We start from the raw sequence: 14,751 nt of genomic DNA, 5'->3' as shown, positions 1-14,751 counted from the left end.
AGATGGTGGGAGAAGCTGCGCTACGAACCTCCAAGCTGAAACAAAGATAAGTTGTTTTGCAAGAAAAGCTTAATTTCTCTCACACTTGGGCTACTTGAGGTTTAGCAGTGGGAGTGCTGGGGAGGTGGGTTGGGGCCGGATGGTGGAAGACTTGAGGGACAAATGCACAAGTCAGCATACTATTCTGAAGACTGGCAGCGGCAGGGAGGCCCTGCCCATTCTCAGATGGTGAACAAGCCTCATATATTAGAACTTGGAAGGAGCACTGAGTGCAACTCAGGTTTAGTCTAGATTTGCAAATAGTGATGAAGGTTTTCCTGCCCGCGAGACTTTTGACTGGTCCCTTCCCTTGCTCTGAAGGATGACATCTACTTTCTTTCTGCTTGGCCTGTTTCATTCTGCTTTGAGAAGGGGGAAGACTTAAAGACAGGCTGGGATTGTTCTGACCTCAGGTAGGTCACACTAGACCTGCAGAGAAGGCCTTGGAATGGGGCTGTGGCCTGTCCAATCATAATTCTTTTCTGATTGGAGACAGAGGCTGTGGGAACAGATTTTCGGGTCAAGGGCAGGCTTAGAGGCCCTTTTGATCCAAATGTTGGTGGAAGGAAGGGAGGGACTGAGAGCTTGGAGGTCCCAAATCATCCACATCAGTTTGGCTTTGGAGTGTTCTGGGCATGTCTCTCTTTCTCTCCATCTTTCTTCCTGTCCTCCCTCCTTCCCTCCCTTCCTCCTTTTCTTTCCCTCTCCCCTCCCATTCCCTTCCCTTCTCTTCCGTCTCTCTTTTCCCTTTCTGGTATATATCTTTTGGCCTGGTGGCTGTTGTTCATTTACCCAGTATGATTTTACTTCTTTGCAACCGACTGTCTTACTTTCTCATCCAGAAAGAGATTGATCTTAGTAGCTGTTTCCCATGGACTTGAAAGCGTATTCTGCAGTTGTTTATTCTAATGTTCTATATGTGTTGATAAGGTCAAGCTTTTTAACTATGTTGTAAACATCTTTTATATCCTTAATGATTTTTTATTGTGTTAAAATGTAGAAGACATAAATTTACCATTTTAACCAGTTTAAGTTGCGCAATTCAGTGGAGTTAAGTACATTCACACAGTGTGCAACCATCACCGTTCTCTGGTTTCAGAACTTTTCATCACCCCAAAAGGAGGCCTTGTACCCATTAGCAGTCACTTCCCATTCTCTCCTTCTTCCAGCCCCTGCCTCTTCTGGATATGTAATGCGAGTGGAATCACACAGTACATAGCCTTTCATATCTGGCTTCTTTCACTTAGTGTAATGTTTACAAGGGTCATCCATATTTTAGCATGTGTCATAATTTCATTTGTTTTTATGGCCAAATAATATTCCATTGAATGGATATGCCACATTTCATGTATCCCTTTGTCCTTTAACGAACATTTGGATTATTTCCACCTCTTGGATATTGTGAATAGTGTTACTCTGAACATTTGTGTACAAGTTTTTGTTTGAGCACCTGTTTTCAGTTCCTTGGAGAAGACCAGCTGCATCATATGGTAATTCTATGTTTAACTTTTTGATGAACTGTGAAACTTCCTTAGTGGCCGAACCATTTAGCAGTCCTGCTAGTAATGTATAAGGGTCTCAGTTTCTTCACCTCCTTGCCAACACTTCTTTTCATTCTTTTCTTTTTTAGTGATAGCTGTTCTAGTCAGTATGAAGTGGTAACTCATTTTGGTTTTAATCTGCATCTCCCTAATAACTAATGATATTGAGCATATTTTCATGTGTTTGTGGCCATTTGTATATCTTCTGTGGTGAAATGTCTATGCAAGTACTTTACCCACTTTGAGGAGGGATATATAATTATTTTTTAAAATTGTGGTAAAAATATTAAAAATCATGGTAAAATATGCATAATATGAAATTGACCATCACTGCCATTTTTACGTATAGTTTACTAGTATTAAATCTATTTACATTGTTGTGCAATGAATCTCCAGAACTTTTTCATCTTCTTAAAAAGATTTAACTCTTTTCTTTTTAATTCATTTTTTTATTGAAGGATAATTGCTTTACAGAATTTTGTTGTTTTCTGTCAAACCTCAACATGAATCAGCCATAGGTATACATATATCCCCTCCCTTCTGAACCTCCCTCCCATCTCCCTCCCCATCTCACCCCTCTAGGTTGATACAGAGCCCCTGTTTGAGTTTCCTGAGCTATATAGCAAATTCCCGTTGGCTATCTATTTTACATATGGTAATGTGAGTTTCCATGTTATTCTCAAAATACGTCTCACCCTCTCCTCCCCTCTCCCCGTGTCCATAGGTCTATTCTCTATGTCTTTTTCTCCATTGATGCCCTGTAAATAAGTTCTTCAGTACCATTCTTCTAGATTCTCTATATAAATACAATATTTATCTTTCTCTTTCTGACTCACTTCACTCTGTATAATAGATTCTAGGTTCATCCACCTCATCAGAACTGACTCAAATATGTTCCTTCTTATGGCTGAGTAATATTCTGTTGTGTATATGTACCACAACTTCTTTATCCTTTCATCTGTCAATGGATATCTAGGTTGCTTCCATGTTCTAGCTATTGTAAATAGTGCTGCAATGAACAATGGGATACATGTGTCTTTTTCAATTTTGGTTTCCTCAGGGTATATGCCTAGGAGTGGGATTTCTGGGTCACATGGTGGTTTTATTCCTAGTTTTTTTTTTAAGGAATCTCCAAACTGTCTTCCATAGTGGCTGTATCAATTTACATTCCTACCAACAGTGCAAGAGCATCCACTTTTCTCCACACCCTCTCTAGCGTTTATTGTTTATAGACTTTTTGATGATGGCCATTCTGACCAGTGTCTTTTGCTTTTCTTTAATTGGTCTGTTTGTGTTTTTGTTGTTGAGTTGTAAAGGTTCTCTAGTCTAGATACTATACTCTTATCAGATATATGGTTAGAAAAAGTTTTCCCTTTTTCCAGGGATCATGTGTTTTCTCCCTGTCTTCATTCTATTAATGTGGTATATTATGTTAATAGATTTTTATATGTTGAACTACTCTTGTACTCCTGGGATACATTCCACTTGATCATGGTATATAATCCTTTTACTATGCTGCTATTTTGCTAGTATTTCATTGAGAGTTTTTACATTTATATTTATAGGGGATACTGTTCTATAGTTTTATTTTCTTGTGAATTCTTTGTCTGGTTTTTGTATCAGAGTAATGCTGGCTTTATAGCATGAGTGAGGAAGTATTCTCTCTTTTTCAGTTTTTGGATAAAGCTTAGGAAGTATTGTGTGCTCAGTTGCTCAGTTGTGTCTGACTCTTTGCAATCCCGTGGACTGTAGCCTGCCAGGCTCCTCTGTTCATGGAGTCCTTCAGTCAAGAATACTGGAGTAGGTCGCCATTTCTTCCTCCAGGGAATCTTCCTGACTCAGGCACTGAACTTGCATCTCTTGTGTCTCCTACATTGGCAGGCGGAATCTTTACCACTGCACCACCTGAGAAGCCCCAAGAAGTATTAATGTTAAATGTAAATTGCTCAGTCATGTCTGACTCTATGACCCCATGAACTGTAACCCACCAGGCTCCTATGTTCATGGAGTTCTCCAGGCAAGAGTACTGCAGTGAGTTGCCATTCCCTTTTCTAGGGGATCTTCCCAACCCAGGGATCAAATCTGAGTCTCCTGCATTGCAGACAGACCCTTTACCATCTGAGCCCCAGGGAAGCCCCAAGTATCAGTATTAATTTCTCTTCAATGTTTGGTAAGCTTAGCTAGTGAAGCCATCTGGCCTCGGGCTTTTCTTTTGTGAGGTTCTTGATTGCTGAGTGAATGTCTACTTTTGTTAGGTTTATTTAGGTTTCCTGTTTATACTTGAGCCAGTTTTAGTAGTTTGTATGTTTCTAGGAATTTGCTTATTTTATCTAGGTTATATAATTGGTTAGCATTAATTGACTGATATTAACAAATTAATTGCTTAGGATTCTTGTTCTTCTTATTACCAAGAAAGCAGTGTTAAAATCTCTAACCAAGACTGTGAGTGTCTTTCTCTTTTTAGTTCAATTTATGTCTTTTACTTTTTGAAACTATGTTATTAGGTACATACAAATTTAGAATGTTTATGTCTTCTGGTAGATTGACCCTTTTATTATGAAATATCTCTGTAGTAATGCTCCTTGCCTTCAAGTCTATTTGTCAGTTTTAGTGTAGTCATACTGGAGTTCTTTTGCTAGTATTTGCATGCATATCTTTTCTATCCTTTCCCCAAGATTTCTGTCTCCTTATATTTAAGAGATGTCTATTAATCATTGCCTTTTAATTTGACCATTTAATAAATTACTAATATATTTGAATTCAAACATATCAGGTTACTCTTCATTTTCTCTTTAACTCACCTGGTCTATATTGCTTATTTTTTTTCTCCTTTCTTGCCTGCTTTTGGATTATTTAAGTATTTTTTAAGAATATCATTTTCCCCTGTTAGCAGGTTAGTTGTGAATTCTTTTAGAATTTGTTTTTGTGGTTTGCAATATATATCTCTCACTTATTAAAGTACTTTAACCATGTCCTAGGAAATGAAATAACCTTAAAACGCCTTAATTTATTTGTCTTCTCAACTTACATACTACTGTTATCATCCTTTTAACTGTTTGTATTTCTTTCTATATTTTATTCCCCAGAAAACTGTATTGTTTTTATCTTTCACAGTCAGTGATCGTTAAGATTTAGCTGCCCTTTGTGTTGCTCTTCACTCCTTTCTGCTTCGCCAGGCTTCCACCTGAGATAACTTTCCTTGTGTCTGAAGAATTTCTTTCCTTTCTTTAAGTTTTGAAGTATGACTGGCATGTTTCCCAGGGTCCCTTGTCCTCGGTGGGCCCTGAGTTCCAATGTTCGTTTTCTAGTCCTTTTGACCACTCAGTTGCTCAGTCTTTTGTCCACTGCTTGAGAACTGACAGATGCTTTGAAGAGGAAAGCTGCTCCTTGTTGGCCTCCCCTCTCCACGTTTCTCTTCTTTGTAGGACCTTTGCCCTTGAAGTCCTCATTGCTCTTATATTTCTCCAATGTCTTCACACAGATGTTTTATTAATATTTTGACCAGCAGTTGTTTCTGATGGGAAGGTTCATTTGCAACAAGAGAGTCTGTCATTACTAGGATTATAACTCTTGCCTGGTAATTTTTTGATTTTGCACCCACCCCTTACTGATGGCTTGGGAATGTTCAATGTGTGTGTGTGGAACTCAGACAATATGATCAACATTGCTATCATGTTCCTCAGTTATGACTGTACACATAAATGACTATATTCGTATATACATATATACATGGATGTACATGTAAAATAAATACATAGACACATGAAACACATATTAAGGCATTTGTAGGATCATTTCTCCTTAGTCCTTTGGAAAAGGTGTAGAAAATTCTTGTTCATCAGCTACTTATAAAACTTTCTATCATTGTTTTCTGAATTATTTCCTGTGGTGTGTGAATGTCCCACATGGTGTTAATAGAATCATTGCTAAAATGGAGCAATTGAGAAACTACATCGAATCCTTTCCTTGGAGACTCTCAATAACACATAAGCACACTGAAAGCTCTGAAACATATAAACTTGTTTGATTATGAAATCCTTCAGGGGGAATTCCTATCCTCATCTGTAGGTGAATCTTGGGAAAAACTGCCTTATAGCAAATCTAAATCCACCAAATCCTACACCAATAAATATCTAGTGTTCAAGGGACTTTTTCTTCTCGACGGTGAAGTGCCATCAGTATTTCCTCAAGCATGGACACTGCAAGGAGAGTCTGAAAGTATGCACATCAGATGTTGGGTTTGGGGGGCTGGAGCCCCTCTTCTAATCATTGGTAAAAAAAAGGCAGAAATTTGGGGTACAGTCATTCTAGCCCTTTGTCTGTTTGTGCCTCCTGGAGTGAAACCATCTGCTCAGGTTCCCTTGGTCCCAGCGCAGCGCAGCATGGGGTACCCATGTGTGTTGGTGGAAATTGATTTTTGATTCTCTTAAGACCAAACTCTCCCTCACTTCACCTACCTCTTGGAGGTCTTGCCGCCCCTCTGTACAGGTGAGAGGGTGAGACAGTTGTGACGGAATACACAGAGCTTCTGCTCAGGAGTCAAGAGGCCTGGGTTCAAGTCCTGGTGCTGTGACCTTGGGAGAGTTAACCATGGAGTAGCGGGTGAGAGCACGGGCTTTGGTGTCAGACACACTCAGCCCTTCTACTTCCTTGCTGTGTGATCATGGGCACATCACTTCACCTTCCTGCACCTCAATTTCCTTACCTTCAAGTGGGGATAATAATAACACCCACCTAACCTTCTCTTTGTAGTGAGAAGGAAATAAGATAATGCATGTTAAGTACAATACCTGGAGTGTGCTAGGCACCTGGCAAATGTCAGCTGTTATTTCATCTAACCTGACTCCTTCATCTGGGTTTGAGGAGAACCCCAACCACTCATGATGCTTGAGGATCAAATAGAATCTTGAATGTGAAAGAGTTTTGTAAACCCTTGGAGTGACAAAGGGAAATTCAGGCAGTCTTTTCATTACTGCCCTTGATGCTGCCTCATCCCCTCTGGCCTGGCAGGGCAGGGTGTGGGGACCATACAGGCTCCATCCCTACTCTCAGGCAGAACCATTCCTCCATTACAGAACATTGGCAAGAAGATGTCCTGCCAACAATTCATTGCCAACTTGGACCAGCTGAATGATGGCCAAGACTTTGCCAAAGACCTGCTGAAGGTATAACTTGCTAAGGGTCCCCATGCTCCCAGCTGTGTTCTGGATGGGTGGGGAGGAGAGAGGTTTCTGCTCCACTAAATCCTGATGGTCCAAGTTCTTCATTCTGGGGTCAGGGTAATGATGGCTTTGGGACAGAGGAGAGACCATCCAGCTCAACACATGACTAGTATGTGTGCCCTGAGCTAGGCAGAGGGTAGGCTTTGTGAGATTTGTTTTTAGTGCTCCACTATCATTATTTCTGTCAAGATAGTGCTCAACACTGCCACCCATTGTCACAGCTGCCACCGCCATCACCTCCACCTTATCACCCTTATCACCACCACCACCTTCACCACAATCATCAGTATCATCACCACAGGGAAAAGCCCACTCATTCCTTAAACATCACAAGGAATCTAGTTTTCTTTTGAAAACTTTTGAAAAGTTTCTTTTGAAAAAACTCTGGCTTTTCAAGTTTGGTCAGCTCTCCACTTTGGAGGAATAGGAGCATGTTTTGGGGGATAGGTGATGAGTTCAGTTATAGAGGATGAGTTAGAGAGAATTGATGATATCAGGTGGGCAATTGGATAGTGAGTCTGGAGGTCAGAAAATGAACATTGCCTTCATCAATCTTCTTACCATAATTATGTTCTTCACTGTCAGGAAGAACTAGCTAAAGGTGTATTTGTAAGTAAAATAAAATGATCCCAGTCCCTTCACCCACCTACTCTCCATCTACTCATCCACCCATCTACCCATCCTCCCATATATCCATCCTTCCATCCACATACCCACCCTGCAACTCAATCATTCACCTGTCCCTACACCTACCCATTCATCCATCACCCACACATACTCTCCTACACAGCCCTCTGTGCACACTCACCCACATATTTCTCGGCCCATTGACATAGTTACCAGCTCATCTACCCACTCATCCTCAGTCTATCCAGTCATCTAAACAATACTCACCCACCCCATTCATTCACCTGTCCAATAAATAAGTATGAAGCAAACACCTACTTTGCCCCACTGGCTGAAAAGGTACTCCCTCACTGCATCCACATTGCTAGAGGCAGATGGACTCTGACTCTTCTTTGAACTCCTCTCTTTCCCCCTCTCCTAGACTCTCTACAACTCCATCAAGAATGAAAAACTGGAATGGGCGATGTGAGTAGTGCCCATGAGCACAAATATGGGGAGAGAATTACCGGGAGTGGGGCGAGGGAGTGGCTGATGGTACAGGGAAGTCATGCTGGTTACTCTCCATGGTGCTGATTTCTCCCACCCAGGGCCCTGGTGACCCCTGACCAGCTGGCCAGCTCCTGCTGTTGAGTTCCCCTTTGGATTTATTTTCTGTCTTGATAAACAGTGTGCAGTTTTATAGCTATGGAATAGATTAATTTGACTTAGTTTCATGATGTTCACAACAGATTTTCTGTTCAGGGGATATTGCCACAATTTTCAATGATGATATCTCTTTCCCCTTGGGGAGGTAGACAGGCATGAGCTCTGAGTCCCTTCACAACTCTAGTAATATGACCATATTGAAGTGGTGACTGCTCTTGGCAATGAGGAGATGTGACTGCCCCCTAACTTCTTCCCCTGAGAGGGCAGTGAGACCTTGAGGTACCCAGCCATCTGGAAAGAGGTGTGGTGACCTTGATGATTGGGAAGACTATAAGAGGCTTCTGGGTATAGTTGCCACCCTGCTATGCTGTACTCCCCAGGGCAGCCTGGGTCTCGGGGTCCATGTGAAGATCCCAGGGAGGGATTGTTAGGAAACCCAACCCAACTGGGGAGAGCTGGCATTTTTCTACCAGGGCTCCAGTGGGGAACCTAGACTTTAGGGGCCTATTCTACTGACCTTCTGTCCCTGGGACTTGAGCAGTCTGCCCATGGGTTACTTCTCCCTGGGGCTTGGCTTTCAGAGAGGTGAGGGAAGACCAGGGGATAAGTCTGAAGGTGGTAAGGTCTCCAACTTTGTGATCAAAGGTGAAGATTGGAGCTTGGAGGCCCAAAATAAAATTTCAGAGGACAAAGGTCAGAATTGGAGACTCAGGTCAAAGGTCTGGATCTATGGTTGGAATTGAAACCCCCTTATCTCTGTTCCTCACCTCTAACTGGCTTCCAGAGGAGCGTTTGGTGGGAAGAGGGCATGTTGGCATGGGGATGAGGCCTCTGTGGAGGTGGTACTCAAGCCTAGTACTTTCCTAGTGATGAAGATGAGCTGAGGAAATCACTGTCTGAGCTGGTGGATGACAAGTTTGGGACAGGCACAAAGAAGGTGACACGGATCCTGGATGGTAGCAACCCCTTCCTGGATGTCCCTCAAGCTCTCAGCGCCACCACCTACAAGCATGGTGTGCTGACCCGGAAGACTCACGCCGACATGGATGGCAAGAGGAGTGGGTGTCAGGCGGGGAAGGGCATGGGGAGGGATGCTAGTCCAGAGAGGGTCTGCACCCCCTTGGCTGCTCCTTTGGGAATGCACGTGCCAGCAGACATGTAGGGGAACACAGGGGAGGAGATACTGGGATGGGTGTTATGGCCACACTACCCACGCTCCCCACTCCCTAGCGCCCCGTGGGAGGCGTGGCTGGAAGAAATTCTACGCGGTGCTCAAAGGGACCATTCTGTACCTGCAGAAGGTGAGAGATTCCCCCAGAATCTTTACTCAGGAAGGGCCAACTCAGCCCCTGCCCAGAGGGTCCTGGGAAAGGCCTAGCGCTTAGGCAGATCTTGGATCCTCCCACATCAAGGACCTGACTTTGGCTCACCGAGGGCTTTGGTGGTTTCAGAGAAGGGCCTTTTAAAGGGGGTTTCAAAGGAGTAAGGCCTGTTCTAGCTTCTGGGGCCAACTGGGTGCTGGGAGGAGTGTGTGGTGATTCTTGTTGAGGTGGGTATGATATCAGAGTGGCAGCAGCTGAAAGATGGTGGGATGTGTAGGGACAGAGAGAAGGAGAATGACAGGGAGGGACAGTGAGGGTGGAGGTATGGGTCAGCAAACCAGAGCCTGGTGATGACAGAGACTTGCCCACCCCTGACCTGGCCTGTCCAGGATGAGTACAGGCCTGACAAAGCCCTGTCCGAGGGTGACTTGAAGAATGCCATCCGTGTGCACCACGCTTTGGCCACCAGGGCCTCTGACTACAGCAAGAAGTCCAACGTGCTCAAGCTGAAGACGGCTGACTGGAGGGTCTTCCTCTTCCAGGCACCGTAAGTAGAAGTGGCACCCCATCGCTCCCACCCTGGGCTCAGGACCTGCCCCACACCCTTGCCTCATCTACCTCAGGGGAGGTGCCCTTAGCTTCCCCTGCACAGCAGCCATGAGAGCAAGTGTAATTGCTTGGCACAGACAGCTCATGTCCCTCCTGACAGCAGTGTTTCTCAAGCGTGATCCCTCAGCATCTCCTGGAAAACTTGTTAGAAGGAGTTCCCTGGTGGTCAAGTGGTTAAGACTATGCTCCCAATGCAGGGGGCACAGGTTTGATCCCTTGTTGGGGAACTAAGATCCTGCATGCTGCCCAGTGTGGTAAAAAATAGCCACCAGACTTGTTAGAAATACAGTTTGTGTGGTCCCACCTTCAGTTCAGTTCACTCACTCAGTCCTGTCCAACTCTTTGTGACCCCATGAATCGCAGCACGCCAGGCCTCCCTGTCCATCACCAACTCCCGGAGTTCACTCAGACTCACGTCCATCATGTCCATGATGCCATCCAGCCATCTCGTCCTCGGTCGTCCCTTTCTCCTCCTGCCCCCAATCCCTCCCAGCATCTGAGTCTTTTCAAATGAGTCAACTCTTCTCATGAGGTGGCCAAAGTACTGGAGTTTCAGCTTTAGCATCATTCCTTCCAAAGAAATCCCAGGGCTGATCTCCTTCAGAATGGATTGGTTGGATCTCCTTGCAGTCCAAGGGACTCTCAAGAGTCTTCTCCAACACCACAGTTCAAAAGCATCAATTCTTCAGCGCTCAGCCTTCCTCACAGTCCAACTCTCACATCCATACATGACCACAGGAAAAACCATAGCTTTGACTGGACGGACTTTAGTCCGCAAAGTAATGTCTCTGCTTTTGAATATGCTGTCTAGGTTGGTCATAACTTTTCTTCCAAAGAGTAAGTGTCTTTTAATTTCATGGCTGCAGTCACCATCTTCAGTGATTTTGGAGCCCAAAAAAATAAAGTCTGACACTGTTTCCACTGTTGCCCCATCTATTTCCCATGAAGTGATGGGACCGGATGCCATGATCTTCATTTTCTGAATGTTGAGCCTTAAGCCAACTTTTTCACTCTCCACTTTCACTTTCATCAAGAGGCTTTTTAGTTCCTCTTCACTTTCTGCCATAAGGGTGGTGTCATCTGCATATCTGAGGTGACTGATATTTCTCCCCGCAATCTTGATTCCAGCTTGTGTTTCTTCCAGCCCAGCGTTTCTCATGATGTACTCTGGATATAAGTTAAATAAGCAGGGTGACAATATACAGCGTTGATGTACTCCTTTTCCTATTTGAAACCAGTCTGTTGTTTCATGTCCAGTTCTAACTGTTGCTTCCTGACCTGCATACAGATTTCTCAAGAGGCAGGTCAGGTGGTCTGGTATTCCCATCTCTTTCAGAATTTTCCAGTTTATTGTGATCCACACAGTCAAAGGCTTTGGCATAGCCAATAAAGCAGAAATAGATGTTTTTCTGGAACTCTTTTGCTTTTTCCATGATCCAGCGGATGTTGGCAATTTGATCTCTGGTTCCTCTGCCTTTTCTAAAACCAGCTTGAACATCAGGAAGTTCATGGTTCACATATTGCTGAAGCCTGGCTTGGAGAATTTTGAGCATTACGTTACTAGCATGTGAGATGAGTGCAATTGTGCGGTAGTTTGAGCATTCTTTGGCATTGCCTTTCTTTGGGATTGGAATGAAAACTGACCTTTTCCAGTCCTGTGGCCACTGCTGAGTTTTCCAAATTTGCTGGCATATTGAGTGCAGCACTTTCACAATATCATCTTTTAGAATTTGAAATAGCTCAACTGGAATTCCATCACCTCCACTAGCTTTGTTTGTAGTGATGCTTTCTAAGGCCCACTTGACTTCACATTCCAGGATGTCTGGCTCTAGATGAGTGATCACACCATGGTGATTATCTGGGTTGTGAAGATCTTTTAGACCTCCTGATTCAAACACTGGAGGTGGGCCAGCAATTGTGTTTTAATAAGACCTCAAGGCGATTCTGATGTGCACTGAAGTCTTTAAATACAAGGCAGATGGACTCTTTGTAAATCATCCTCCACTTAAAGTTGGGGTGATGGGCGCAGAAGACTCACCCTATGGTTTCTCCATAAGGCCTTCTTTCTACGCCGCTGTACCTCATCCTTCTATGACTTGAAATTCAGGTTTCATGTGTCAGATTAACTTAAAAGGGGGGAGACTGGCAGATGAACTCTGAGGATAGGAGTGGACGTGGACATGCCGGACCAGGCAGCGGGGGAGGGCCGAGAGGGCAGAGTCGGGGTGACCAGTTGCCCAGCTGCCTCTGACCTCCCCTGCTGGTCCCAGACTCACTAGCTCCAGGCCATTAGCTCTGGACCTGGCTGGGCAGCTTCGTTTTCACACAGAAATCCAGGTCTTGTCTGGGAGCTGGGACAGAAGGGAGCTCCCTATGCGGACATGACCAGGCCCATCAGCCCCCATCCTGCCACCCTCCCTCATCCCTTTGCCCACCTACACGGAGGTCTTTGTGGCCTCTCTGTACCTGGCTGTGCTGGGTGCTGGGTGGGGGATAGGGAGTCCTATTGTGAGAAGCCAGTGCACCCTCCCCTCCCCTCCCGTCCCCAGGAGCAAAGAGGAAATGCTGTCCTGGATCCTGAGGATCAACCTGGTGGCTGCCATCTTCTCAGCGCCCTCCTTCCCTGCTGCCGTCAGCTCCATGAAGAAGTTCTGTCGGCCTCTGTTGCCCTCCTGCACTACTCGCCTCTGCCAGGTACAAGCTCCTGGGCTCACGACGCCACCTCCCCTGGCCCCTCATTCAGCAGTGTCTACCCGGTGCCTGGTCCTGGGGTGAGAGACAAGTCGAAAGAGCAGACATTCTCCTCCATCCCCCCACCCACACCCCCACTTACACACGGGGGGCTGAGGTCATACCCTGCATGGTGGCATGGGTGTGCTGATGGCAGTGTGTCCAGTGGATGTGTGGTCTGTGGGTGTCCTCTGTGTCTGGTTGTGAATGGTTGTGAGTGTGTGTGTCGTGGGGAGCGAGTGACAGGCGAGACTTGGAGAACCCTTCATCCAGCTGCTTCCCTCATCTACCCTTACGTGTTTCTTTGTAATCCTTAAAAATCTCCTGGGCTTCCCAGGTGGCTCAGTGGTAAAGAATCTGCCTGCCTGTGCAGGAGCCAAAGGAGGCATGGTTTTGGTCCCTGGGTTGGGAAGATCCCCTGGAGAAGGGAATGGCAACCGACTCCAGTAGTCTTGCCTGAAAAATCCCATGGGCGAGGAACCTGGTGGGCTACAGTCCATGGGGTTACAAAGAGTTGGACACGACTGAGTGCACACGTGCACATGTACACACACACACACACACACACACATCAATACTCCATTTTTCAGGGATTTTTTTGAGAGGAGAGGATAAATGCTGGGCTACTACTTGCATAGTGGAGAGTGGGTCAAAGCCATGCTTTCCATCCTGTCAGGGCCCTTTCCTGATGGGCCAGTGTCTGGGGTCTTCTCTGTGGAGCCCCTGGGGCTGTTGCTTGTGTCCACAGCTGTGCCAGCACTCTTGGTGCTCCCACACAGGCACACTTACCATTCAAGTACACGCATGTTTGTGTGTATACATACATACACATACACATACGCAGCCCAGTGCCCATAAGGCACAAAAGGGTCTGGCTGTCCTGTGGCGGGTGGGGTGTACTGTTCACTTGTCTGGTAGTGACAGTGTCTCTGTCTTTGGATGTGATCCTGGGTCTGTGGCCTTCAGATGTGTCTGGACATGAGTATGAGAGGATATGTGCATCGTATGAAGCCTGGGGCGCCGGGCTGAGTCTCGGTGATTGTGTGTCTATGTCAGGGAGTGTGCACACACGAGAGTGAGGGCCTCGCATCTCCTGAGCCTGCTGGGGAGGCTCCGGGGGGAGCTGATGCCAATGGTGGGAGGGGACGAAGGAAGGCGGTGGAGGTGCACTCGTTCAGGCACAGGCCTGGCTCTGCCCCTGCGTGTTGGATGGCCCTGACAAGGCCTCGGTTTCCCCTTGGGGGAGCAGCTCTCCTTTGGATGAGACCCACCCCTACGACCCCCTGAGGGTGGGACCTCACCGTCCATGACTGATCTTTGCAGGAGGAGCAGCTGCGCTCTCATGAGAATAAGCTGAGGCAGGTGACTGCAGAGCTGGCTGAGCACAAGTGTCACCCAGTTGAGCGGGGCATCAAGTCCAAGGAGGCTGAGGAGAACCGGCTGAAGGAGCATTATCTCACGTTTGAGGTGGGCCCATCACAGGAGGATTTGGAAGGACAGGGCTGGGGCAGGAGGAAGAGGCCAGCTTCTCCTTCCACATCTTTCCACAGCCAGGGACTCCTGCTTTGGGAGCACTCCACTTTGGGGGCTCCCCTGAGGTCACGAACTGCAGTCACCTGTGGGCCAGTCTCTGCACAGCCCAGCTGCACAGACAACTCACTTGTGTATCTACCAGAGACCTCCCTGGCCCTCTGCATCCTTCTTCAAGCCCCTGCTTCACCTCCAATTTCTGCATAGGCCCAGCTTTTCGGGAAGCTTCTACAAGCAAACCACAGAGCTCACAAGCCCTCTCCATGTGACTTTCCCCCCTTCACATCTCAGGTGCCTCTCTCAGTGGGTTTATCAAGCAGAGCACCTTGGCCTCTCCTTCTGAGCTCTCCCTTTCTTCTGTTTTGTCTCTGCCCCCTACCCTGCTTCTGCCCTACAGTGTTCTGCCTTCATTGTATGAAGGATGAGGGTAGGCTGAGGGGAGGAAGGCAGGAACCACTTGTCCATTTTGGACTGACCTGTACATGG

At 46.0% G+C, this 14,751-nt stretch overlaps 1 protein-coding gene across 3 annotated transcripts in view; it reads left to right on the top strand.

Annotated features, from left to right (window-relative positions):
* The window catches only part of PSD2 (pleckstrin and Sec7 domain containing 2), a 72,777-nt gene that overhangs the window by 51,081 nt on the left and 6,945 nt on the right, over positions 1-14,751 (top strand). For 2 of the 3 annotated variants that reach the window (XM_018050299.1, XM_018050300.1), the window contains exons 9-15: positions 6,655-6,745; positions 7,851-7,894; positions 8,942-9,132; positions 9,305-9,375; positions 9,786-9,943; positions 12,555-12,699; positions 14,059-14,202. In XM_018050299.1, the coding sequence (XP_017905788.1) occupies positions 6,655-6,745; positions 7,851-7,894; positions 8,942-9,132; positions 9,305-9,375; positions 9,786-9,943; positions 12,555-12,699; positions 14,059-14,202 (844 nt within the window). The remainder of the gene's footprint in view (positions 1-6,654; positions 6,746-7,850; positions 7,895-8,941; positions 9,133-9,304; positions 9,376-9,785; positions 9,944-12,554; positions 12,700-14,058; positions 14,203-14,751) is intronic. The other variant, XM_018050301.1, reaches the window with a different exon arrangement.

The sequence above is a fragment of the Capra hircus genome, chromosome 7 (assembly GCF_001704415.2).
Source record: "Capra hircus breed San Clemente chromosome 7, ASM170441v1, whole genome shotgun sequence".
In the NCBI taxonomy this organism is placed as follows: domain Eukaryota; kingdom Metazoa; phylum Chordata; class Mammalia; order Artiodactyla; family Bovidae; genus Capra; species Capra hircus.
Note: the sequence above shows the minus strand (reverse complement) of the source record. Positions and strands in the feature narration are given on the sequence as shown.